The sequence below is a fragment of the Lynx rufus genome, unplaced genomic scaffold, assembly GCF_022079265.1.
Source record: "Lynx rufus isolate CCGP_SWC_20201006 ecotype Redwood Valley unplaced genomic scaffold, mLynRuf1.p SCAF_13, whole genome shotgun sequence".
In the NCBI taxonomy this organism is placed as follows: domain Eukaryota; kingdom Metazoa; phylum Chordata; class Mammalia; order Carnivora; family Felidae; genus Lynx; species Lynx rufus.
The window spans coordinates 25211580-25236478 of NW_025814827.1; the positions used below are offsets into that span (position 1 = coordinate 25211580).

A 24899-nucleotide genomic window follows, 5' to 3' on the forward strand; every position below is an offset into this window, starting at 1 on the left:
TTTTTCTACCCCTGGTCCTATAAAAGATTTATACTATTGGTCATATCACTGGAGTCCAAATCCACTAGACCATTTTTCCTCAAAGATCTTATGCTCCTCAGGCATACTTATTCTCCTCATCTGTTTTTTTAAATTTTTAATCAACAGCTTTTTTGAGCTGTTCCCATACTATAAAATCCCCCATTTAAAATGAATAATTCAATGTTTTTAGCATATTTGCAGAGTTGTGTAACCATCAAAATAATCAATTTTAAAACATTTTTATCACCCCTCCCCCCCTAAAAAACCCTATCCCCCGTAGCTGTCAACTTTGAATTCCTTCTCCCCTGCCTCAGCCCCTGGTAACCAGTAAGCTACTTTCTGTCTCTATAGATCTGACTCTTCTGGACATTTCATATAAATACAATATATGGTCCTTTGTGACTGGCTTCTTTCACTTAGCATGTTTTCAAGGCTCATCCATGTTGTAGCATGTATCAGTACTTCATTCCTTTTTATTGTGAAATAATATTTGTATGGACATACCACGTTTTATTTATCTATTTATCTGTTGATGGACATTTGGGTTGTTTCCCTATTTTGGCAATTATGAATAATGCTGCTATGAACATTCATGTATAAATTTTTGTGTGGACATAAATTTTCATTTTTCTTAACTGTATACCCCCTAGTGGAATTGGTGATTCATAAAGGAATTTTATGTGTAGGTTTTTGAAGAACCACTTGTTTTCCAATATGGCTACGTTATTTTTACATTCCCACCAGCAATATATGAGGGTTCCAATTGCTCCACACCCTCACCAACATCTGTTATTATCTGTCTTTTTTCCTTCTTTTTCAAGTACACTCTACATCCAAAACGGGGCTTGAACTCACCACCCTGAGATCAAGAGTCACATGCTCTACTGACTGAGCAAGCCAGGAGTCCCATCTGTCTTTTTGATTATAGCCATCTTAGTAGGTGTAAAATTTTCAGTAGCAATTAACAAAAAAAAAAAAAAAACAAACTTCTTATTTCAAAATAATTATAAATTCAGAAGAAGTTGCACAAATAGTACAGAGTCCATGAATCATTCTGTTACCAGTTTCTCCCAATGGAAAACATCTTACAAAACTTTAGTAAAACGTGAAAACTAGGGAATTGACATCAGTACAATACTATTAATTAGGTTTGATTCAGATTTCACCAGATTTAAGATGCACTCTGTTATGAACTGCATGTTTCTGTCCCCCAGCCAAATTCATCATGTTGAAGTCCAACACCCAAAGTGATAGTATTAGGAGAAAATTAGGTTTAGATAACTTTCTGAAGGTGGAGCCTTCCTATTGGGATTAGTGTCTTATAAGAAGAGGAAGATACTAGTGCTCTCTTTCTCTATCATGTAAAGATACAGCAAGAGTGCAGCCATCTGCAAACCAAGGAGAGGGTTCTCATCAGACACAGAGTCGGCTGACACCATGCAAAGGGATTTGTCAAGGAGGCAGTTGGATAAAAGATTTTGGAGCTCAGAAACTGGGAGGGCCTCATGGTATAAATTTGATGCGAGCTTTAAACCTGTATGCGTGCCAACGTCCACAGCCTGATTGGAGGGGACAGACAGCACAGAGGTAGATGGGAGAGCGGGACAAGCCATTTCCTGGAAGCCCAGAGAGACTGTGCGCCTCAAGGACAAGGAAGTAGTATCTGTCTAATACCATCGAGAGGACAAGAAAGATGAAGACAGGAAACAAAACAAAACAAGTCTATTCTATTTGGCAATTTTTTTTTTAGTGTTTATTCATTTTTTGAGAGAGAGAGAGAGAGAGAGGGAGAGAGAGAACATGAGCGGGGGAGGGGCAGACACAGAGGGAGACACAGAATCCGAAGCAGACAGGCTCCAGACTGAGCTGTCAGCACAGAGCCCAACGCAGGGCTGGAACTCACCAGCTCACAGAACCGTGAGATCATGACCCCAGCCGAGGTCCGACGCTTAACTGACAGGCGCCCCTATGTGGCAATTTCGCAGCATTTAATCACCTTTCAATCTTTACCTCTCCACAGAAATCTTTAGCAAATGGCAAAAGATTTATGCTATCTGAAGAGAAACCAGAGCGTGCATCTGATCGCTTTTCCCTCAGAAGTAAGCTCAGAGAGAGGCGCTGTTCTCCTCGGGCAGAGGAGGCCTGCCCTTTCACACACACACGTGCAGACGCACGCACCCTGTCAAGTGCTAAAAGCCATGAAAGTCTGGGTGAGGCTTCCATTTCTTTTCTTTTTGCCTCTCTGTGTTTTCTCATTTCTCTGCAACGGTAAGTGTGTTAAGTGGCAATTTAAAAAGCCCATCGCGTGAGATGATAATATATATCTGCGTGTCCCCAAGCGCCCTGCTGCCTGCCGGCCGGGCGGCCTGTCTGAGGGGTGCCCGTTCCTCCCTGCCCGCTGCTGACAGAGAAGCAGTAGCGGGAGGAATAACGGATAACTTGTGCGGCTTATTCTGCCTCCCCTCGGCTTTGTTCTGGGCTACCGGGCTGTGCTGTGTCCCAGGCGGGGGCTCTGTGGTGGGAATGGAGGGGCGGAAAGAACTGACGGGGACTGACGCGAGGGCCTGGGTTGCTAAGTGGCCTGTTTAATCTAGAAGCGCCTTTTATCCTGGATCTCTTGACCAGCCCTGGGTGGGGGGAGGAGGGGTGGAGTTAATCAGGCCTAGAGGAAGGGCCTCTGAAGGGTGGAGCCAAGGTGGAAGAAAGAACACTTTAAATAAAGGGCCCACACTGGCTGCCCAGGAGCCCATCCTCCACCTCCTCCGTGTCTGTCTGTGAGAAGGAGTCGCGGCCGGCCCGCAGCCCGAGGGACACGATGGAGCCCGAGGAGTACAGGCAGAGAGGTGAGCGACGGGCACCCTGATGCCGTGCAGCAGCTGGTGCTGGTGATCCGCCCTTAGGTTTTGGGGGTGTCATTTGACTGGAGTATCAGACTTGCCCTCTGCGAGCTGGCTTCCGCGCAGCTTTTTCCTGAGGAAAGAATGCAGGATGGGAAATTAAAACTTTTCTCAACCTGGCTTTCCCCCTGCCCCTCACACGCCCACTCTCCTCTCCGTCCACTCTCCCGTGTGTCGCGCTTTTCTGGTCCAGGGTCCCACAGACACAGGGTTCGGATTCCTGATCCGCGAAAGGGGAAAAGAGTTCATATTCTGCAGTGGCAACAAAAATTTCCCCCAATATTCTGTCGTCGCTGCAAAAGCCTTTCTTTATATTCCTTTCTCTCTGCGTGGATGTGTCAGCACTGTTCTTTCATGTAGTCCCTCATTTCCTAAATGTTTAGTGAGCAGCTACTCTGTCTGGAGCCCTTGTGTGGTGAGAAGGAAGCCATGGTTAACCCGTTTTCAGGCATGGCTGGCTAAGGGGAGCAGTGGACAGCTGCTAACCATTTTTCTCTCCGTAGCTTTTTCTGTCCTCATCCCCGCTGGTAGGTTATATCGTCTAAAATGTGTTTGCTCTAAGCTATCGTCCCATGTGAAATGCAACTTTTCCTCTCTCTCCTCCACCCAGACGTAACTCACCTCAGCCTCTACCTGTCTGCCCGCGCTGGCTTACTCCATCGCTTCCCAAAAGTCGTCAGCAGGTTCCCGTAGACATGTATCCTGTGCGGAGAACACAAATACATCTCCGCCCGCCCCTGGACAAGTGGCGGGCAAGGTCTAGTGCTCTCAGAGCTCTGCTGGGGTGCCACTACAGTCACAAGAGGCATCAGCTGTGGGAGGTTTGGAGGAGAGCACAAAGGGAAGAGAGGAGGGTGTCGAAATCCCTCTTTGTCTCCTTCACAGTTTTTTTCTGGAGCTGGTCCTGCACATGAGAATTTTTGCAGAGCTGGTGCAGAGACAAGAAATAGGGGTCCCTCTCCTTTTCTCTGTTTTATTTTTTTCAGGGAGAGAAAAGCTTAAGGAGTACTAAGGAGGACTTTTAGATTTTGAGAGAGACAGACAGAGGGAGGGAGACAGACCCAGAAAGGGAGAGAAGCAGAGCGAGAGAGAGAGAGACTTAGAGCAAGAGACAGAGGCACTGTCTGGGAGAAAAAGGAAATAATTTACAGTGGCTCCAGAGTATTTGAGTTGACTCTTTTTCTTCCTTTTTTATTTGTTCATATGTTTGACAAATTTTTTTTTTTTTTGAGTATCTAAGAAATGCCCCAGGCATTGAGGTATTGGTGCAAACAGAGGGAGAGAAGTGGAGTGATTAAGACATGGTTTTGCATTTCCCCAAGACTTCAGGCTAGTGCCCCGTTCTCAGTCTGGGTGTGGTTGTGCTTTCAGGATTCCCTGAACCACAGAAATTATATACCATATTTTTTGTGTGTGCAAGCTCACCGTTTTCATCAGATTCTCAAAGAAGCCCATGAGTCCAAAAGTGAGGAATTACTGGTCCAATGGGAATAGTGAGCAAGCAGATTTTTCAGCTTGTATCAGAACATGGCATAGGAATTTAGGGTGTGTGTGTGTGTGTGTGTGTAACAATTTTTGGATAGAAAGAGTCACAGAGTTTCTACTAAACCTGCAAGTAGTGAATTAATTAGATGTTCTGTTTTTGAGAAGAAAAGAAAGGTAGGAGAGACAATCAAGATTGGTATAGATAATGGAAGAGGGAGGAAAAAGAAATACTTTACTTCGGTGCTAGAGTTTTACACTTCAAGATTTTCTGTCTTCTTCATTTGTTCACTCGCACACTCCCCCCACCATTCATTCATCCTCTTACTTATTTTTTCACTCTTTTTAAAAATTATTTATTTTAAGTAATCTCCACACCTGATGTGGGACTTGAACCCACAACCCCGAGATCAGAAGTCACACACTGTGCTGACTGAGCCAGCCAGGCGCGCCACCCTCACTTATTTTCTTAAATTCTGAAGACAAGGCTGATGCTGGGGATCAGACCCTCTCCCCATCAGCCCATGAATCCATTTCCGTCTTCACCAAGTCTGTTGGCCATGAGCCAAGGGGGTCAGGCATGAATTGGCCGGGCCCAGTCAGGGGACATGAGGCTGGTTTCTACTCCCCCCCTTGTAGGAAAAGAGATGGTGGATTACATCTGCCAGTACCTGAGCACCGTGCGGGAGCGGCGGGTGACTCCAGATGTGCGTCCTGGTTACTTGCGAGCCCAGCTGCCTGACAGTGCTCCCGAGGAACCTGACAGCTGGGACAGCATCTTTGGGGATATTGAGCGAATCATCATGCCTGGGGTGAGATACAGTTGCCACAAAGATGATTCTGGGTTTTAGAGCAGAGGAGGTGGGGGGGGGGGCAGTAGGCCTGAAGAGAGGCCTGCCTTGGGTAAGCCTGGGATGCCTGCCCCTTGTACACCAACACACAAGCCTGGCCTGTGGGCTGTAGAGGGCCAGGACTGTGACCGAAATTAGGTTTCTGATGCGAGGGCTGACCTGTATGCTGGGTAGGAGGCTGACACCCCAGGGCCTGGCCTGACAGATGTGTGGAAATCTAATCGGATGAGATGAGAATGAAAATTGGGTCTGAGGGGAAAGGCCGATGTGGATAGCATGACAGAGAGAGGAGGCTGGAGACAGTCCCTGAAGCCCCAGCTGGGAGAGCCAGGGACTCTCCTACAGAATGCTGTGACTCACTGAAGGGAGGGAAGGAGGCCCAGAATACACCTTCAGAGGGCACCCTGTCAGGGAGGGAGGCCCAGGATGCTGAGTGAGGCTGGAACCCTGTCGTTCCCTACCAAGGGGGATCTCATGATTGAGGTACTTTTCAAGAGTAGGAAGGAGCTTTCCAGTGACAAAGAGCACAGGCTGGCGACAGCACTGGCAGGGCCAGGAAACAGACAGAGGCTGGCTGGTGCTTGAGCTGGAGCCCACCTCTGTGGGTTGTGAGCCATCCCTGGCCACCAGGGGCGAGGAGCCGTGCCAAGGTGCTTGTGTTAAGGTGTACCAGTCCCCCTCCCACAGAAGGGCTGCCTATACTGAGCTCCGTGCCACATGCCAGGCACTGGATGAGCCCCATTACAGGCCAGCCTGTTTTATCCCACAGTGATCCTACAATCCCTGTTTTAGAAATGAGGAAACTGAGGCTCAGGGATATTCATTGTTTTCTCAAAGTTGCAGAATTCATGGCTGGCAGATCCAAGATTTTAGCCGAGGCCAGTCGTACTCCTAAAGCTCTGCTCTTTCTCCTGTACTAGTATCCCTACTAGTGTGTGACAGAGTACTCCAGCCTGAGCCTGCGCACCCAGGCACTGCCTTTCAGCAGCACCCCAACAAGCAGGCTGTCCTCACTCTGCCTGCTGGGGACACTGATGTCCTGAACCACATGTGTCTAGTCTCTTCCTTCCTTCCTTCTTTCCTTCCTTCTTTCCTTCCTTCCTTCCTTCCTTCCTTCCTTCCTTCCCTCCTTTCATGTTTGTTTATTTTTGAGAGGGAGAAAGAGAGTGCAGGAGGAGGGGCAAAGAGATTGGGAGACAGAGGATCTGAAGTGGGCTGGCTCTGCACTGTCAGCATAGAACCTGGTGCGGGGCTCAAACTCAACAAACCGTGAGATCATGACCTGACCCGAAGTTGTACGTTTAACAGACTGACCCACCCAGGGGCCCCTGAACCACATGTGTCTAGCGACTTTCTGAGGCTGACTTGAGATTTACAACCATCATCCTCTAAGAGATTTAGATGTGACAGAAATGTGCCTGGAGGCAGGGATGCTAAATTATTTAAACTCAGAATAAGTGTCTACAAACGTATTGGTTGGCAAGTTTGTACAAAGCCAAATACACAGCTCTGTCTGACCACTCAGCCTATTTCATAAGCATCTTTTGAAAATTTCCCTATCGTAAAGCTTTACCAAGGAAGCTAGCTCCCCGATAAGATTATCTCATGGATTTCGTTCTGTAAAGTGTAATCTCCTGAGGGGCCAACTGTAGTTTCGTAGTGAGACTGAGAGCAACTGTCAGAAGAGGTGGAAGTGAGCTGATTTGTTTGATTGCAATTCCAGCAGTTGCTGGGGGTGTGTGGTCAAAGAGACTCACTTCTGGACCCAGAGGTCTGCCTGTCTTTGATAAGTGTTCCTCTAGCCTATCTTATCATATTTGTCTTGCAAGGACAGATAATTGGCTCTTGATAGGGCCAGGGGATGGAAGCCCTTCTCTGGGGTTTCCAAAATACCGTCACTAAGGACACTGATAATGAGGGCCCCGTCTTCCATCTAATCTCACAGGCCGTACCAGCCTCTGAGAGATGGCGTGAAAGCAGTTGGTCCTTTGCTTTCTCATTCTGACCAGCCCCTCATTGACGACTGGATTGATTTTTCTCTCCATGCCGTGACACAAACAATAACTGTCCTTCTGCTTTAGAAAAACTTCCTCTACTAGGGGCGCCTGGGTGGCTCAGTTGGTTAAGCGTCCAACTCCTGATTTTCGCTCAGGTCAGGATCTCACGGTTTGTGGGTTTGAGCCCTGTGTTGGGCTCTGTGCCAACATCATGGAGCCTGCTAGGGATTCTCTCTGTCTCTCCCTCTCTCTCTGCTCCTTCACAGCTTGAGCACATGCTTGTGTGCTCTCTCTCAAAATAAGTAAATAAACATTAAAAAAAAAAAAAGAAAGAAAGGAAAACCTCTTCTCTTCATATGGGAGAGAAAGCAGCACAGTGGGAGCAGGCAGGACACCATCCTGCTTAGGAGCTTGGGCTGTGGGGTTAGACAGCCTTGGATTTCTGTCTTGGCACAGTTATCTGTGTCTGTGAGGTGGGTGTGATCACGTGGATGCTGCTTCGCACTAGCCAGCCCTCATTCTCATCTGTAAAACAGGGGTAATGGTAGAATTTACCTCATAGGGGTCTTGTGAGGATTAAACAAGATAAAGCATGGAAAGGGGGAGATATTGTTAGGTAGAACACATTTTGTCTGGCAAAAATCGGAGGAAGAGGTCTGATTATCTGAGTCAAGTCAGGATAAATGATGTGTCTATTACCGTGTGACTAACTTACCACGAACATTAGTGCTTTTCATTTGGCAAATTTCTTCCTAGACCAATCCACATGATAGCCCCAGGAAACAAGATTTATTTTATGATGAGAAACTGAGGTCAAGAAAGGTATAGAGGACTATCTTGTTTTTATGGGGTCTGAATCACATATAAATTTTGAGATCCCAGGTAAGAAAATAAAATTAAGTGTGGTTCTTGGAAAAGACCCATGCAAACATGGGACCGTGGAGCTTAAGCTCCTTAGCTTCACAATAAACCTACAAACTCACACAGCTGGTTAGGGACAACGGAAAGACTGAAACCTGTGTCCTTGGACTTTAATCGTATGCTCCTCCTACCACCTGCACTGTCTAGGACACTACCCTTGCTAGTGAGGGATAAAAATAATTTGTGCATACCAAATAGCTCGATGATACACTAAGATGTTGACTAATGAGTTCTCAGTAGAGTGGAACATCTATCTAGAATGAGAATGTTCCATGGGTTCAGGGAAAGGATCAAAGGGGGCTGGGAAACTGGGGAAGGGTTTGTGGAGGAAATGGGTATTCAGTACCTTTCTAAGAATTAACAGGTTTTGGAAGGTTCTGTCAGTAGGGGAAGTGTCTTCCTGTCAGGGGACACAGTATTGCTCAAAAACATGAAATGAAAAGGGCATGTTCATAAAACAGGGAGATGAAGTCAGATTAGATAACCAATGAGTCTAATGTGGGGCCCTGTCTTTCCACCTGGCTCCTGCTTACATCTGGCTCTTCGACCTGATTGTGGGCTCAGGGGTTAACTTGGAGGTGGGGGTCCCATGCCCTTGGGCTGGCACTTCCCCTGCCCTTTTCTCTCCTTTCACCATCCCCACTGGGAAGCTAAGGACAGCTTTGAATCTCTGCATCCTGATCCTCTGCAGGAGCTGTGTGCCCAGGGAGCTCAGCGTCCATAGACCAAAGGGTGTTTTTTTTTTTCACAAGAAACTGGATGAGGCAGGTAGCCTATTCTTCTGGAGCTCATAGTCTCCTCTTCCTCTTTATTACTGGGCAGGATGGCATGGGGGACAAGCGCTGGAGACTAATGTGCACACTATCCAGAATCCACAACCCTAATTACTATACCTGTTTTCATTTTGCATATTCCCTTCTGGTCTTTGCACAAATGCTCCACTGAGGAAGCAGCTTAGACTATGAGGAATATGGGTGGCAAGAACACCATGAGTCTGTTTTATTTTTACGGAGTTGTGTCATTTACTGGACTGTCTTAAAAGTGTCAGCCCATCTCTAGAGTGGGTGCTTCCCCCTGCCAGAGAGGGTGTCTGGTAGAGGAAAGCCTCCCAGATGAGCCTCCTGGTGCCACACATGTACGTGCTCTGCCTCCAGGTGGTACACTGGCAGAGCCCCCACATGCACGCCTACTACCCGGCTCTCACCTCGTGGCCATCACTGCTGGGAGACATGCTGGCCGATGCCATCAACTGCTTGGGATTCACCTGGGTGAGTAACGATGGCAGTAGCTCTAACCAGTGGCAACTGGCAGAAAGTGACATCCTGGGGCAGACGTGTTTTGTCCTGATCTCTGAAGTGGGTTCCAAGTTAAATGTTAACAATGGCTACATTCTTTGGGCTTAAGCTCTATATAAATGACCTCATCTTATCCTTTAACCCTGTGGAATCATGAATAGTGACCCATTTTGTAGATGAAGAAATTGAGGCTTAAGTAACTCATCTCCCCAAGCTCACACAGCTCATAGAGGCAGAGATGAGATTTGGACCGAGATCCGGTTATTCCCACGGTTTGTGATCCTAACTAAGCACTTTGGTGCCTGTGGGTACAACTTTCCCTGTGTTCTTGTCTTTGAGGGGTGAGGGATATAGCCTCAGACTTCCCTTAATAACCCCCTCAGCACCAAACAGCTTTAAACTGTGCCAGAAGCCTCCTAGAACAGCTTTATATTTTAAGCCTGAAGGGTGTGTTGTGGGGAGGGAAGGCTGAGAGGAGTGAGGGGGAGTGTTGATGTCTTTTCCAGGAAGGAGTGCTTTCTTTCTTAGTCCTAAAACTTGTCCCTGGCCTTCAGAAAGCCACTTGGCTGGATATTTGGGAGACTAGGGAGGCCAAATGGAAGCAATCATTTTTAGGGCTGTTTCTCCATAGAGCTTTGGAGTTAGGAAAGACTCCACTTCACTGAGGGTGGCATCAATCCAAAGCCCTACATTCTCTTCCCTTTTTGGTTTGGTAAAGGATGGGGTAGGAATGGGGCGCAGGGACTGACATTGACCCCTTGTCCAGGGGGAAGATAGGTCAGGTTCTCACTGGTAGTGCAGGGATCCAGGGAGGGCCAGGGCAGAGACAGATGTGTTTCTGGGGCCGGTGTGGAGTTGCATTTGGTGTCCTGGAGCTGTCTGGATGAAGTTGCTTTCCCTCTTTCAGGCTTCCAGCCCTGCATGCACGGAGCTGGAGATGAACGTCATGGACTGGCTGGCAAAAATGCTGGGACTTCCAGAGCACTTCCTGCATCACCAACCTGGCAGCCAGGGAGGCGGCGTCTTGCAGGTGCCTCCATTGGCAAAGCTCCTCCCAGCTTGAGGGCTGACTAGTGAAAGATCAGCTGAACCCTTGCCCAGGCAATTCTCCTGTTCTCCGTGGAGGTTCCCCTATGTCATCTACTGCCCTACTATCGCTGCCACCGCTCTTGCCTTTACCATCATCACTGTCCTGATTGCCGCCAGTATCACTGATGCCACCACTGTCATGGCTGCCACCTCCGCCACTAACACTGCTGCCGCCTCCACACTTCCTTTCTTTTTCCTTTGAAAAAGATTGAGAAATCAACACATTATCACATTTCCAGTATTGCTTGATTCAGGTTTCCTAGTTTATGAACTGACAACTCCCCTTCCTTGTCTTATTTTAACACCTTATGGCCAATGGACCAAAAAAAAAAAAAAAAAAAAAGGCAAGTAGAAACTTCTTTCCCTCCCTCCTGGGTCCAGGAGACCCTTGGTAGTAAGAAAAATTAATGACATAAATCGATTTATCTTATCATATAACCCTATCATTTGGATATCTGTCAGATGATAGTTTCTCAAATATTTCTTTTTTTGTCAAGAGCAATCAGCATAATGGAGCTTGCTGAGTGCCTCCCACAGACCGTGCACATTGCTAGGTTCTTTCGCGTCTATAAACCTTGGATATTCAGGAGGGCTTGGTTCTGAGACTTTGAGAACCCTCAGATTCTTTTTTCTTTAAAGCTATTTTTTAATGTTTATTTATTTTGAGAGAGAGAGAGAGAGAGAGATTGACAGAGAACATGAGCAGGGGAGGGTCAGAGAGAGAGGGAGAGAGAGAATCCCAGGCAGGTACCACAATATCAACACAGAGCCCGATGCAGGGCTTGAGCTCATGAACCATGAGGTCATGACCTGAGCTAAAATCAAGAGTCAGACACTTAAACGACTGAGCCACCCAGATGCTCCGAGAATTCTCAGATTCTTAAATTCCACTGTAGTATATAATTTTCCTGCTTTTATATTCTATAAGACAGAGATGATAATAATTAATAATAATAACAATAATGTTTTCCTCACAGAGTGGATATGGACATTCAATGAGCTCTTCCTTAAAATAAAACCAGCCATGGTGCCCTGAGCTGAGAACCAGAAAGGTTGCTGGGCTCATTTGCTAGCTAAGTGACTCCCTCTCTCTCTCCAGTCTTGCAGCAAGATTAAAATCCTCACAAGGAAGACAAATTACTGCATGTTGTGGACCTCCTGTATTGTTTGCAAAAATAGTTACAGCTTCAGGTATTCTATCTGGGAGACATGCTAAATGTCTGCTGTACACGATCTTGCTTTTCATTTAATTATCTCAAGAACTCCATAGGTAAATACTATCATCGCTAATTTTTGAGATAAGAGCCCTGAAACTCAGAGAGATTAAAAACTTGTCCCACTTGCTCAGCTGATAAGTAGAAGAGTGAGGATTCGACCCTCCGCCTGTCTAAATACAAACTCTGCTTTCTCCTGTATTCATCAGCTGTGTGAACTTGATTCCGTCCTGTAACATCTCTGAGCATTGCTATCCTCATCTGTAGACAGGAGTCACAATAACCTCAGAGAGGTTTTATGAGGAGCCGAAGGGACCACAGAAAGTTTTGTAAACTACAAATAGCAATGTAGACGGAAGGTGGCATTATTATTAGTATTACTATTCTGCTGACTTCCTTGTTGCAGAGTAATTTCCAGTTACTGAATATCTAATGGGATTTGATCTCTACCACTCCCCATGACACTGTCTGCCAGGCTTTTTAACAAGGAGCTATCAGATGTCGGTCACCTCAAGATTTCAAGAAGCAAAGGCACCAAAGACTGAGTGAATGAATGATGAGAAACCAAGATTTCTGTAAGGTTGCTGAGGGGGCACACAGGACTTCCATAATCGTGTGGCCAGAATGAAATCCTATTCAACCCTCATTTGGATGATCAATCCTCCCACTCTGGGAGGCAGCCAGAGGGATGCTTTCCATTTTATAAATGGAAAAGAATCTTCCAGAGAGGCAATGTTAACCCAAGGTCACGAGAGCCATTGGCAACAGAATCAAGGCCGAAGTGACTAGCCTCTCACATAGGCCAGGACCTCTCTCTGGATTGTGCCTTTAGAAACAAACTGTTGCCATTCCTAAGAAACTGAAAGTTCTTTATGTTCAGCAAGTTTTAAGTGGGGAGCAAACATATCTGTAAGCAAATTTGTACCTAGCTGAGGCTGAACATTCTCCTGTTGGTCTCTGTGGCCTCTGAATAAAGAGGTTGGTATTAGGTGAAAATGTGCTTTCATTACCTCCCTAGAAAATGAGAGGAGAGGGAGGTGTCCCAGGAGTGCACAAGGTGTTGTGAAGGGAGAATGTGGAATAGGCCTGAGAGTCAGGAGGAAGGACAGCCCCTTTGGCAGGAGCCCCTTCTTAGGAATGGCTATCACACACACACACACCACCACCACCACCACCACCACCACCACCACACCACATCTAGAAGCCTGGGGAATATGCCCAGAGAACTCAAGGAGAGGCTGCCACTGGTAATCCTTTTTCCACTACAGAGCACAGTCAGTGAGTCCACCTTGATTGCCTTGCTGGCAGCAAGGAAGAACAAAATCCTAGAAATGAAAGCTTCTGAACCTGGGGCAGACGAGTCCTCCCTAAACGCCCGGCTCATTGCCTATGCCTCTGACCAGGTGAGTTGCCCAATACAGGCCAAACCTTGGGGTTAGGGCTTGGCTTCTGGAGTCTTAGCTCTTGAGTAATTTTTTTCTAGACATGAGTATGCTGGAGCTCAGGGCAGTGCAGGCCTTGGAGGTAGTCTCCAGGAACCGAAGGGGAAGACACACAACAAATGTTAGTTTTGATTTCTTTAGTCTGGCTTCAGCAGTATGTTTTTTGGTAGGGGGCCAGGGGGCTGCTCATCCCAGGATGACACTGCTAACAGGTGTCCATGGTCCTAGGCTCACTCATCAGTAGAAAAAGCTGGTTTGATTTCTCTTGTGAAGATGAAATTTCTGCCTGTGGATGACAACTTCTCACTCCGAGGGGAAGCTCTTCAGAAAGCCATCAAAGAGGACAAGGAGAGCGGCTTGGTGCCTGTCTTTGTAAGTCAGAATGTGTTCTAAGCTTAGAATTTTAGAACCTGGAGGTGAGGAAGGAGTATGGGCAGAATTCAGGCAAGTAACCTGCTGCAAAGAAAAGCAGAGATGTTGTCAAATACAATGTTTTACAAATTATGAGTTATTGTTTGTTGGTGTGTTAGGAAATAAATTCTGTGGATCATAACCCTCATAAGAAAAAATAAGTAGAATAGAGACTATCTGTAGCCAGAGTATGTATTGTTTGGTGAGACTTTTATTTCAAATACACACATATATATGTACTAGATTGCTTTATAAAATATATTTCTCACTGTGGGTCTTGGTAAAGTGTAATGTGAAATACATACTGTTGAGGTGGGATGGGTGGGGTAGAGAATACCTGTGGTTAGAATCTTTGTTTCAGGCCAAATGTGTCACACGAGCCCACCCTCCCACGTTAACTTCCTTTATTTTCCTTCAGGTGTGTGCAACGCTGGGGACCACAGGGGTCTGTGCATTTGACTGCCTGTCAGAGCTGGGCCCCATCTGTAAGTGTCTGCTCTGTCTGGCTAGGAAAACAAGTAATGAACTTCAGAATGTTCCCTACAGCAAGAACCCAAAATTAGCTCTGTGGAATGATCCTCCTTGGTCATTGCAGAGACAGTAAGAAGAGCCACCACAGCTCACAAATGCCTTCTCCTAGGCAGTCAGGTCACAGCTTTTCCCAGTGGTGGGCGAGGGGTTAGAGAGCTGCCCCTCAACCCCTGCCCTGCATCCTGTCAGGAGACAACACTGGGAGGTCTCCAGGTTTTCTTGCCCTCTCAGTTGTATGCTGAAATCTACTCAAAGTAAGCTATATGCAAAACCCAGGGTAAATGAGGCACAGTGAAATATTTTCTCTCCTAGGCTAAGGAAAGGAAAATGGTAGGCTAGGGGAAGCCATAGGAGAAGATAAAGGCAGAGAAGAGACCCAAAGCAGATTGTTTAAAGTCCCCAAGCAAGAAATCCACTAGGAAAGAGAGACGTCCCCTCTCTAAAGTTGGTGTTAGATGTGTTAACATTTGGGCTGGTGGGAAGTTAGTTTCTGTGCCAGGAACTTCTAGGTTGATGCCAAGAAGATGTCAACCCTCTGGCCAGTTAGAAAGAAAGGCCAGGTATGGCTCTGTGGACTTTCCCTTTAGGAGGCTCCACTCCCATTGATGTGCCCCCCTGCTCCCATCTCCACATCCTCCAGCCATAGTGGACCATCCCTTCTTCTCTTCTCTTGAAGCCCACCAGCCACTGCACAGGGAGAGAGATGCCTTTGAGCTGGCTGGTGGTAACCCCTACTCCCACCCCCAGTCCTGCCTCCCAGCCGGGTGACATTTGCTTCCCCAGGTGCCAGTGAGGGGCTGTGGCTCCACATCGATGCTGCCTACGCAGGCACTGCCTTCCTGTGCCCCGAGTTCCGGGGGTTTCTGAAGGGCATCGAGTATGCCGATTCCTTCACCTTTAATCCTTCCAAGTGGATGATGGTGCACTTTGACTGTACTGGGTTCTGGTGAGTGTGACAGCCAAGCTTCTAGCCCATGGGCAAGCCTTGCTTCCTCTGCGGAGGCCTCAGCCACTAATCCCATTTGGAAACCCACAGGGTCAAGGACAAGTACAAGCTGCAGCAGACCTTCAGCGTGAACCCCATCTACCTCAGGCATGCCAACTCGGGCATGGCCACTGACTTCATGGTGAGTGGCCAGGAATGGTGGCCTCTGAGATGGAAACTGGCTGCACCTGGCCCCAGAGGGTCTTTTTTATGTTGGCTCCTGTCTGAAATTAGCACACTGTGAGCCCATCCCATTAAATACTGCTGTATGCCTTTGGTTTCTAAGTATATGCAATGAAACCCAGAAAATTGTTAAAAAGCCTAGAAAATGAGACCAACCTCTGAGGCAGTATGCACATTTCCTGAGTATGTGTGGCATTCCTTAATTCCCAGAAATGTCTTTTCTATCATGAGTGGATCAGTTCCCTTCTGTCTCCATCTTGGATAATCTTTTCTGCTTACTGCCCAGCATCGGGGAAGGGTGGAGAGTTTCCTTGGGTAGGCAAAGAGGATCCTTGCTTAAATCGCTTTTATCTCTTGTCCCCTCAGAGACAAGGTGGGAGGCTCCATGGGAGGTGATGGGGCACAGGGACCAAACTTCTTGAGCTTCTGGATGCCTCTGAGCAGTCCTGGCCATCCCAACTAGCTGTACCTTGCTCGGTCTCTTGAACCTGCCCACAGTTTCAGCCTGTACTGACTCTTGTGGAAACAATCTTTTCAGATTTACTCCTCAGTTTGAAGACAAGCCTTTCCTTTAATTGTAGGGAAGACAGAGATGTAAACCAGTTATATATCCGTGGCCAACGGGAGGCAGCATAGCAGAGAGAGACGAGCTTGGTTTGAAATGCCATGCCAGCAGTGGGCCTTTGAGAAACTTAACGGCCCTCTCTGAGCTGTGGCTTCCTCATCTGTAAAATGGGCACACTGGCACGGATTTGATACGGTATCATGAGGCTGAAATGGGAATGTACGTGTAGATCACTTAACACAGTACTGGGAATGTGCCAAATGCTCAATAAACGGTAGGGCTAATATTCCTAAAAACTCTTAAGCTGTAGAGATTTGCTATAGCAAAATGGTTAAGCATTTAGGTGCTAAAGGGTGATGGCCTGTGTTCCTCCTTATTCCTCCTTGTTCCTCCATTTGTTAACTTGTGTGGCCTTAGTCAAATGACTTAACTTCTCTCTCTGGGTTTCCTTATCTGTAAAATGAGGATGACGATAATATTGGCTTCTTAGGCTTGTTGTGAGGATTAAATGAATTAATGCAGTGAGGCAGAGAGCAATGCCTGATGTCTGTGAGATTTAGTTTGTAAAGAGATGGTTCTGTCTTGTCTCCTTGGGCAGCTGAGATGTGTTGCCCATTTAGTCCTAAATTAATAGCTCTGTCATCTCTTGATTTTTATTGGTTATTCTCCCTCAGGCCAGTTTACACTTCCTTTAGATTTTTGAGACTGTTGATTGCCATTGCAGGTAGTAAGCTTACAGACCCTGTAGAAGTTGATAAAAATAGACAAATAATGGTTCTTTCATCTCTATTGCCCTGTCTGGTAGGTTTTCAGAAAACTTTAATTAAAAAAAATTTTTTTCCCCCCAGCATCCTAAGGGGCAGGATCTTTCAGGGTAATTCTAAGTTGTTTCTTTCTTGAGTGTGAAATGGTGCCCATCCTCCTATAAGTGAATTTGGATCATAATTGTAGAGTATTATCTTACCTCGGCCCACTTTGGATCTCGTGTTACTTTTTTTGTTTTGTTTTGTCTGTTTGTTCACACCAGTATCTCAAGATGTTCCTGTGGTTCATTCCCATCAGTTTGGAGATTTAATGGTGCTCTCTCTCTTCCAGATAACTTATAAAAATATTGAATTAAACTTTCCTTAGCACTGGTTATTTATATTTCTTAGCCTTATTATTTATATTTCTACATCCAGAAGGTATTGTTTTATCCTTTTCCTTCCCCCACCTCTAACTGTATGGATTTAATTTTCAAGTCTCAAAGAAAGTCCTAGAAAATTGAAGCTTCTGTTTGTTGTGATCCTGGGAGTCTTCACTGCTGTTCTGACCCAAACTCCTTTTCACTCAGGTTGCTGTAGCTTTAAATTGAAGGCCAGCCATGTTTGAGATAAGCCAGAAACAGAGCACCTTCCTGGGAGAGAAGACTTAGGGACTTCATCCTTAGGCCCTGGCACCACCTAAAATTAGGGCTAGATTTTCTGACATCCAGCTCCCACTAGTGGATGGGGCATTATCTTCCTTTGGCAGGGGAGACCTGCAAAACCTTGCAAGGACACAGAGGAGGCTTGGGGATGTCTCGAGTTCAAGAAGATCCATGTCATTCTTTGTAAGTCCAAATTTCCTGCTCTAACAGAAAATATCAGCTAGAACCACCCTGCTGAGTCAGCATGGATTGGGTTTGGAATAATGGCCAGAGGAAAAACCGGGTATACGAAAGAGTATGAAGAAATAAAAAATAAAATAATCTCTGCCTCTCATTAAAAATTATTATTATTATTTTAACATTTATTTATTTTTGAGAGACAGAATGTGAATGGGGGAGGGGTAGAGAGGGAGACACACAGAATCCAAAGCAGGCTCCAGGCTCTGAGCTGTCAGCACAGAGCCTGACGCGGGTCTCGACCCCAAGAACTGGGAGATCATGACCTGAGCCGAAGTTGGATGCTCAACCAATGGAGACATCCAGGCGCCCCTCTGCCTCTCATTTTAATTTGCTGGTGAGATAAAGCAGTCAATTGGCCATAACAATTTGAGAAACAATATTTTTAGAGAAGGCTCCTATTATCCATTCATTATTCTCCTAGAGTGTTTATCTAACAAGGGGTATAGAGTTGATTGCTTTCTCTGTCACAGAAATTTTGTCCTGTGTCCAGGTTTTGATGCCCTTTTCTGGTGAATGAGTCCCCAAGCCAGTCCTCACCACTAGAATGTTTTGCTTAAAAAACAAAAGGCTTAGTATTTGATGTAGGAGAACCTTGTCCATCAACAAAGGGGGAATGTCCCCAAAGGGAGCATGCCGGGTCAGGAAATAAGGGTGAACGGTGAAGGTGAGTACAGTTTTGAGGATTTGGCAATCCTGTGGATGAGTAGATAAATACTCAGTGGGACAAATATTTATATTTAGTCAACAGAAATTATGGTGAAGTATTCTGACATTTACTTTCTGACCATCGGAGGAAGAGGTCATTAGAAACCACCTTACTCATCAGGTTAACTTCCAATGTTTTCCAAACCCACTGGTCTGTTTTCAGATCTGCGAAATCAGTTTGAAATTGGCTTGGTAATGTTTAGATCTATGGTGCCCCCCGAACCTTGAACTTTGAGCTCTGTTGAATTGGTCACCAGGAACAAAGGGTCAATTTTGGTTAAACAGAGGCCGAGATGTGGATGTTCATTTCAAATCTGAAAGCTGGAATGATGCCTCTTGTGGGCACAGGGGTGTCACAGGATGAAGTCAGGACAAGACAGTGAGGTTAAATATTGATTATCTTGGTCCTAGGCAGAAATCCTGCTGTGATTTGTAGCTCACATTTTTATCATCTAAAAAGCCAACACTTGCTGACAACTTCCTGTGAGGCTCTTTGCATTGGTTCTTTTCCTGCCTTCGGAAGTGCTGTCCATTCTCTGTCTCACCAGGAGCCAGTGAGGCAGCAACGCCCAAGGTCACAGATAGTAACTGGCAGAGCTGGAGGAGAAACCCAGGTCTGTGGGGCTCTTGCATCCCAGCTCTTGACCACTATACTTTACATTTTACAGGGGGGAATAGAAATAGAACTTTATTCTCTGCACTTCAAGAAACTTAGGTTCTTTTAGAGAAAACATGTATTGCCCCTATCTTGAATTTCAGCCTGAGATGAAATGTTTAAAGCAGCGTTTGAAGCAAAATGCCTTCTTTGTTCAGGGCCATGGGCTTGGTTTCCACTTGTCTTGCTCTTGGACAAGGGTAACTAGTGGCCACCTTCACCATGACTTGGTCACATGACAGGGCAGCCTTGGGATAATTTGCCTTAGCTTCTCCTTAGCAACAGCTTTGGGAGTCATGGTGACACTTTCTGTCCCTGGAGGTCTGGGCAGGCAGGGGATGATAAAGCTGAGGAGTGCATGAGGGAGCAGTGCCCTTGCCTCTAACCATGAGCACTGTGTTCCTTTGTTCTAGCACTGGCAGATCCCCCTGAGCCGGCGGTTTCGTTCTATTAAACTCTGGTTCGTGATTCGGTCCTTTGGGGTGAAGAATCTTCAAGCACACGTCAGACATGTATGTAGTCTTGCTATGTGTCCTCATGGGGAGGAAGGCTGGTTTCTGCCCAGAGGACCTGTGGTGTTGGCTCAGGTGTCTGAGCCTGTTCTTGGACTCCTGGGACTTGATTATTTAGGGTAGCCATTTCTTTGTTAGTTAGAGGGACACTGAGCAGAACATGACACCAAGGGCTATCTGCTGTCTCCCCTTGAATAAGTGTCTCATTATTCCTTCTGCTATCATCAAGCACCTGGGAGTGATGCTCCCAGTGCCTGGTTTGCAGGAGAGAAAGAGAAAATAAATCACAGGGCAGCTAGTGTGTCTACGGTAGCAGTATATCCTTTTAAGAATTTTCCGATTATCACAGCAGTCTGAAAATTTGAGTCCCTATTATGGTTACACCTGAGACATGGCTCTTCTGGCTGTGAGAGGTAGACCTACCAAGTCTGGAACAAACATCTCTGCATCGTGTCAGTAGGTATTTACTGAAAGTCTATTTGGTACAATTTATTTTGACTCAATTCGACAACAGCAACAAAAAAATCATTGTGCTAGAAACAAGACCCAGAGGTGAGACAGGCATTGTCTCTCTGTCATATTCTTCATGAAAGGGGTGGGACTTCACTGAGAACTTTGGCCAGCAGTGTTTTTCTCTCATTTCTCTGAGTGCCTATGAGTAAGACAAAGCCATTGGTAAAAGCCACGGCATTAGATAAATCCAAAGACATTGTCCTTTATTACTCTGTCCATCTACCTTTCCTTTAGGAATTCTGTCTTCATTAAGTAAACACAAAACCAAATAAGATGGTTGAAGCAGTAACAAAGACTGGTTTACTGTTGGTAATTTTCCATTTGTAATAAACGTCAAGGTATTTGTCAACTGGACATTTATCAATGAGTGACTGTCACCTAGGATATTGAGGGATGTTAGGCACTTTGTACTCTAAATCCTCAGACCCATGATTGGAGGTAGTGGCTGAGGAATGGAGACGGTGGAGGTTACAAGGCATCAGGAAAACTCTTAGGACTGGGTATTCAATGTGTAGGTGCTGGTCAACTCCCCTGATGCTCCTCTTACAAGTCAAAGCTCTGAATTCCCATCAGCTCCCCCACACTCCTAGGCCTGGCTTTCAAGGACCTGGTTATCAGCCTTTATTTTAGCTCAGGCTTCTCAATGACCCATTTCAGCTGTATCCTCAGCCTGCCTCTGCACCTTCACCTTCACTTTGCCCTCCTGGATTGCTCTCTCTTCTCCATATGTTATTAATGGTTTAGGTTCCATTTCTCCCAGGAGCTTTCCTGACTATTCCATCTGTCCCCGTCACTGCTTCCTTGTCATTCCTAAGATCACCTATTCAAGCGCACTTACAAAACTGGGCTCAAAGATTACCAATGTCCCACAACAGTAAGAGGTGGAATTAAAACAGAGTTGTTTGATGTTAGTTAATTTTATTTCTTCAACTTGACTGTGCTCACAATTATGACTTGCATAGCATCTTAAATTTTAAAAATACCTTATAGTGTTTTATTAGATTCTTACAACAATGCTTGGGGTGGTCACCCAGACCGGCCCCATACTACCCTGCTCAAGAGTGGAAGGTCTTCTCTCTTCACAATTTTGGGCTATCTTCTACTATGTGAGCTCTTGAAGGTTATAGAAAACCAAGTTGTGTATCCCTCTGTAATACAGTAATGCTTTAGAAAATGGAATCTGGGTTTGGTGTTTTAGTTCTACCTACTGTTTGGTGATCTTAGACAATTTACTTAAACTTTCTGTGTTTGGCTTTCTAATTTATAAAATGGGAAATGGTAATACCTCTCTCAGTGGTTTATGGTGATGATTAAATGAGATAATACATATACAGACCTTATTTATAGTACAGGGCCTAATGCTCAGCTAACAGTCGATGAATATTTTTTTCTTCCCTTCCTCCTCCTTCTCCTACTTCCTCTTCCTTCTCTCCCTTCCTCCTCCATTTCCCCCTTCTTCTAATGACAACATATAATTGTCGTCATCATCATCATCATCATCACCAATCATTTACTGTCACCTAGAATTGGGATTAGTAAACTTTTTCTGTAAAAGACAGACACTAAATATTTTTGGCCTTGTAGGCCATACTGTTTCTGTTGCAACTACTCAACTCTGCCATTTTAGCCCAAAAGCCACCATAGACAATACATAAACAAAGGGGCATGGCTATGTTTCAGCAAAGCTTTATTTACAAAAACAGGTTGGGGGGTGCTGTATTTGGCCTGGGACTATAGTTTGCCCACCCTTGACCTAGAGTGGTTCAGGGCACTGGGAGCAGCAGGTTTTTTATTCGTCCATAAAGGTGGTTTCTGGTGGCAGGGATGCTGTGTGGTTTCCCTTTTCCCTTGGCCCCTGTTTCTACCTTGTTGCAAACAGCTTATGTTGTAGGAAGCAGCAGAGCATGGTGGGAGGAGCATGTGTTTGGTGACCAGGAGACCTGCATTCTGCCACTTGTACCTTGGGGAAGTCACTTTCTCTCAGCCCCTCCTAGGAAAATGAAGAGGTTGGACAAAGATGACTTCTGGGTCTCTTTGCTCAAAAGTGTCAGCTTCATGGTCCTTACCTAGCCTGACTCTAGGTCTGTACCTGAGATGTCTTAATGGTACTCATGTAGAGTTAAGAAACATTTACTTGGAAAGATCAAAATTGGTAGGGCAGGTGTGTGGAAGTTGGCCTGGAGGGGAAGAAGATATGGGGAGAATCCTGGTGAAATTAGAACATGAATTGCAAAAGTATAAAATAGTTAGAAAACATTTAGAAGGGTGCCTTCTCTCAGAGCTTTAGGACTTGAAAATGAAAAGTTCTTGGGCAGTGATTGGAGACCATTTTAAATAGACTACATAGTGGTCTCTCCCAGAAAGAAAGGGGTCTGGATGAGGTTTGCAGCAACTTGCTTCAACGTGGTCAAAGATGTGCTTAGCTGAATTTTTTGAGTTCTCTTGAAATCAAGTATCAAGTCCGAAAACCAGGTGATTCAATGAGAACCAGGTGATAGAAATTACTTAGCAAATATTTTATTGAGATCCTTCCGGATGCTTGAAGAAATTTTTTTAAAATGAAAGAAAAGTTAAGACCTGCCCTTGTTTGGTTAATAATCCTAGGTTAAACAAAAAAAAAGGAAACTTAAAAAAAAATGACATAAACTTCAATGAAAGGTTAATATGGTACAAAGCTTTCCATTTTTTTATTGTGGTAAAATATACATAACATAAAAATTTCACTTTAACCATTTTTAAGTGTACAATTCAGTAACATTAAGTACACACACAATGTGTGCAACCATCATTACTATTTCTAGAACTTCTTCCATCATCTCAAATAGAAATTCTATACTTGATAAACTGGTTCAGTTTTCCGTGACATATGTGGGGAGGATATGTAAAAATATGTACCCTGTGTAATATAAAAAAAAAAAAGTGGGGGAAATGAAATAGCACTTGAGGTATAAGATTTGAAAAGGTTTGAGAGGTGAGGGAAAGATGTAGGCTTAGGGTGAGGGCACAGCTGTTGACAGCCCCATGGTGCCTCTACATACCGTAAAAACAAGGATGTCTTCCTTTGGGCAGATGCAGCTGGTACACGAGGTACGTGGCTGGGAATGCAGAGAATAGGTTGGGTTTTTGCCCTCGCTTGCCACCTCAACCAGTCAAAAAGCTGTGAAACCAAGATATGAGGCCAGGTTGCATTGATGCCTTCTTGTTCTGGGGGCGAGTTGAAAAAGAGCCCTCAGAAGTGATTTCTTGAGATGAATCTGATGTGACAAGTAATAGGGAGCCATTGGAGGTTTTCTAGCTTGGACTATAAACAAAATCAAATGGAGAAGAAACTCAGGCAGAAGACTTTCACAACTCTGCAGTTCAAAGGTGTCACTGGTGTAAACCCGTTTAGCAGAATGAAAGTTTATGCGGAACTGTCCCTTGTCTGATTATTAAACTCTGTTCTCTACTTACACTTCTAGGGAACTGAAATGGCAAAATATTTTGAATCTCTGGTCAGAAATGACCCTTTCTTTGAAATTCCTGCCAAGAGGCACCTTGGCCTGGTGGTTTTTCGTCTAAAGGTAATGCCATCTTCTATGGCTTATGATTAATAGTATTGGCTGGTTAGCCTCTTAGAAATATAAATGCTGGGCTTCTGGGGATGCTTATTGGGGATGTAACATAGAGTTCACTTTCTTTATTTTTCAAACAGGGTCCTAATTGTCTCACAGAAAGTGTATTAAAGGAATTAGCTAGAGATGGTCGTCTCTTCCTCATTCCGGCCACTATCCAGGACAAACTGATTATTCGTTTCACTGTGACATCCCAGTTCACCACCAGAGATGACATCCTGAGAGACTGGAATCTCATTCGAGATGCTGCCACTCTTATCATGAGTCAGCACTGTACTTCCCAACCTAGCCCTCAGGTTGGGAACCTCATCTCCCAAACAATGGGACCCAGAGCCTTGGCCAATGGGATGTCCCTTCAGTCTGTCAATGGGGCCGGATATGACCCAGCCCAGGCCAGGAAGATCATCAAGCAGCCTCAACATGTGGAAGCCAGTCCTGTGAGAAAGGAAGACAGCTGCCATCTTGAAACCCTGCTGGACCCACTTGACGACGACTGCTTTTCAGAAGAGGCCCCGGATGTCACCAAGCACAAGCTGTCCTCCTTCCTGTTCAATTATTTGTCCGTGCAAAATAAGAAGAAGGCAGTGCGTTCCTTCAGTTGCAACAGCATGCCTGTGAGTGCTCAGAAGCCACTGCCCACAGATGGCTCTGTGAAGGGCTCTTCTAGGGCCAGAATCTTCTCTAGGTTCCCAGAAGAAATGATGATGCTAAAGAAAAGTGCCTTCAAAAAACTAATCAAGTTTTACAGTGTCCCCAGCTTTCCCGAATGCAGCGCTCAGTGTGGGCTCCAGTTGCCCTGTTGCCCTCTGCAGGCAATGGTTTAGATCAGGGTTTTCGGCCAGAACCCAAGAATGTGTTTCAGGGAGTCTCTGAACTCCTCAAAATTGTGTGCTGAATTTGTGTGCTTATTATGTGTATGTGCATTCTTCTTAAGAGAGCCTATAATTTTATCAGATTCTCACAGAGTTTCATGACCCACAACAGGATACAAATGGGGAGTTTAAGCCAGCATGGTACAGAATGTTCTAGCAGTCTGGTCAGAGAGAAAGGACCCAAGGTAGTGTACGGACAGGCAGCTTCTGTGGTTCAGCTTGTGATATGAAATATAACATAGAAATAAATTGTACTTGTCTTTAAAAAAAATATCCTGTGTGACTTAATTGACCATTGAAACATTGATTAATTAATAAGAGATTATCCTGGAGCCTAAATGCATATACTTATGGATTCTACTTTGCAGGATGCTAAAGATTTGGATTTAACTATGAAAAAATGACTTTGGAGGAGCCCTTGGTATGAAGAAGGCAGGCAGTTTGAGTCAGGCACTGTGACTTCCAGTTGACAAATGAGGAAACTAAGGCTCTGGGT

The 24899-nt window shown here is 45.3% G+C and overlaps 1 protein-coding gene and 1 non-coding gene across 3 annotated transcripts; one reads left to right on the forward strand and one right to left on the reverse strand.

Moving 5' to 3' along the window:
* Positions 1 to 1979: 1979 nt before the first annotated feature.
* LOC124509069 (U5 spliceosomal RNA) lies at positions 1980 to 2094 on the reverse strand. Its single transcript, XR_006961408.1, has one exon. It is a non-coding gene; the product is annotated as a U5 spliceosomal RNA (small nuclear RNA).
* Positions 2095 to 2782: 688 nt separating this feature from the next.
* On the forward strand, positions 2783 to 24674 carry HDC (histidine decarboxylase). Of its 2 annotated transcripts, XM_047075126.1 has the most exons (12): positions 2783 to 2864; positions 5040 to 5212; positions 9324 to 9437; positions 10372 to 10494; positions 13036 to 13170; positions 13438 to 13581; positions 14039 to 14105; positions 14935 to 15097; positions 15188 to 15278; positions 19306 to 19404; positions 23379 to 23480; positions 23612 to 24674. In XM_047075126.1, exons 1-12 carry the CDS (start codon positions 2837 to 2839, stop codon positions 24353 to 24355), a joined length of 1983 nt encoding a protein of 660 aa, XP_046931082.1. In that variant the 5' UTR covers positions 2783 to 2836; the 3' UTR covers positions 24356 to 24674. The 2 variants fall into 2 exon arrangements, with proteins under 2 accessions (XP_046931082.1, XP_046931083.1); XM_047075127.1 differs by lacking the exon at positions 19306 to 19404.
* The last annotated feature ends 225 nt before the right edge of the window (positions 24675 to 24899 follow it).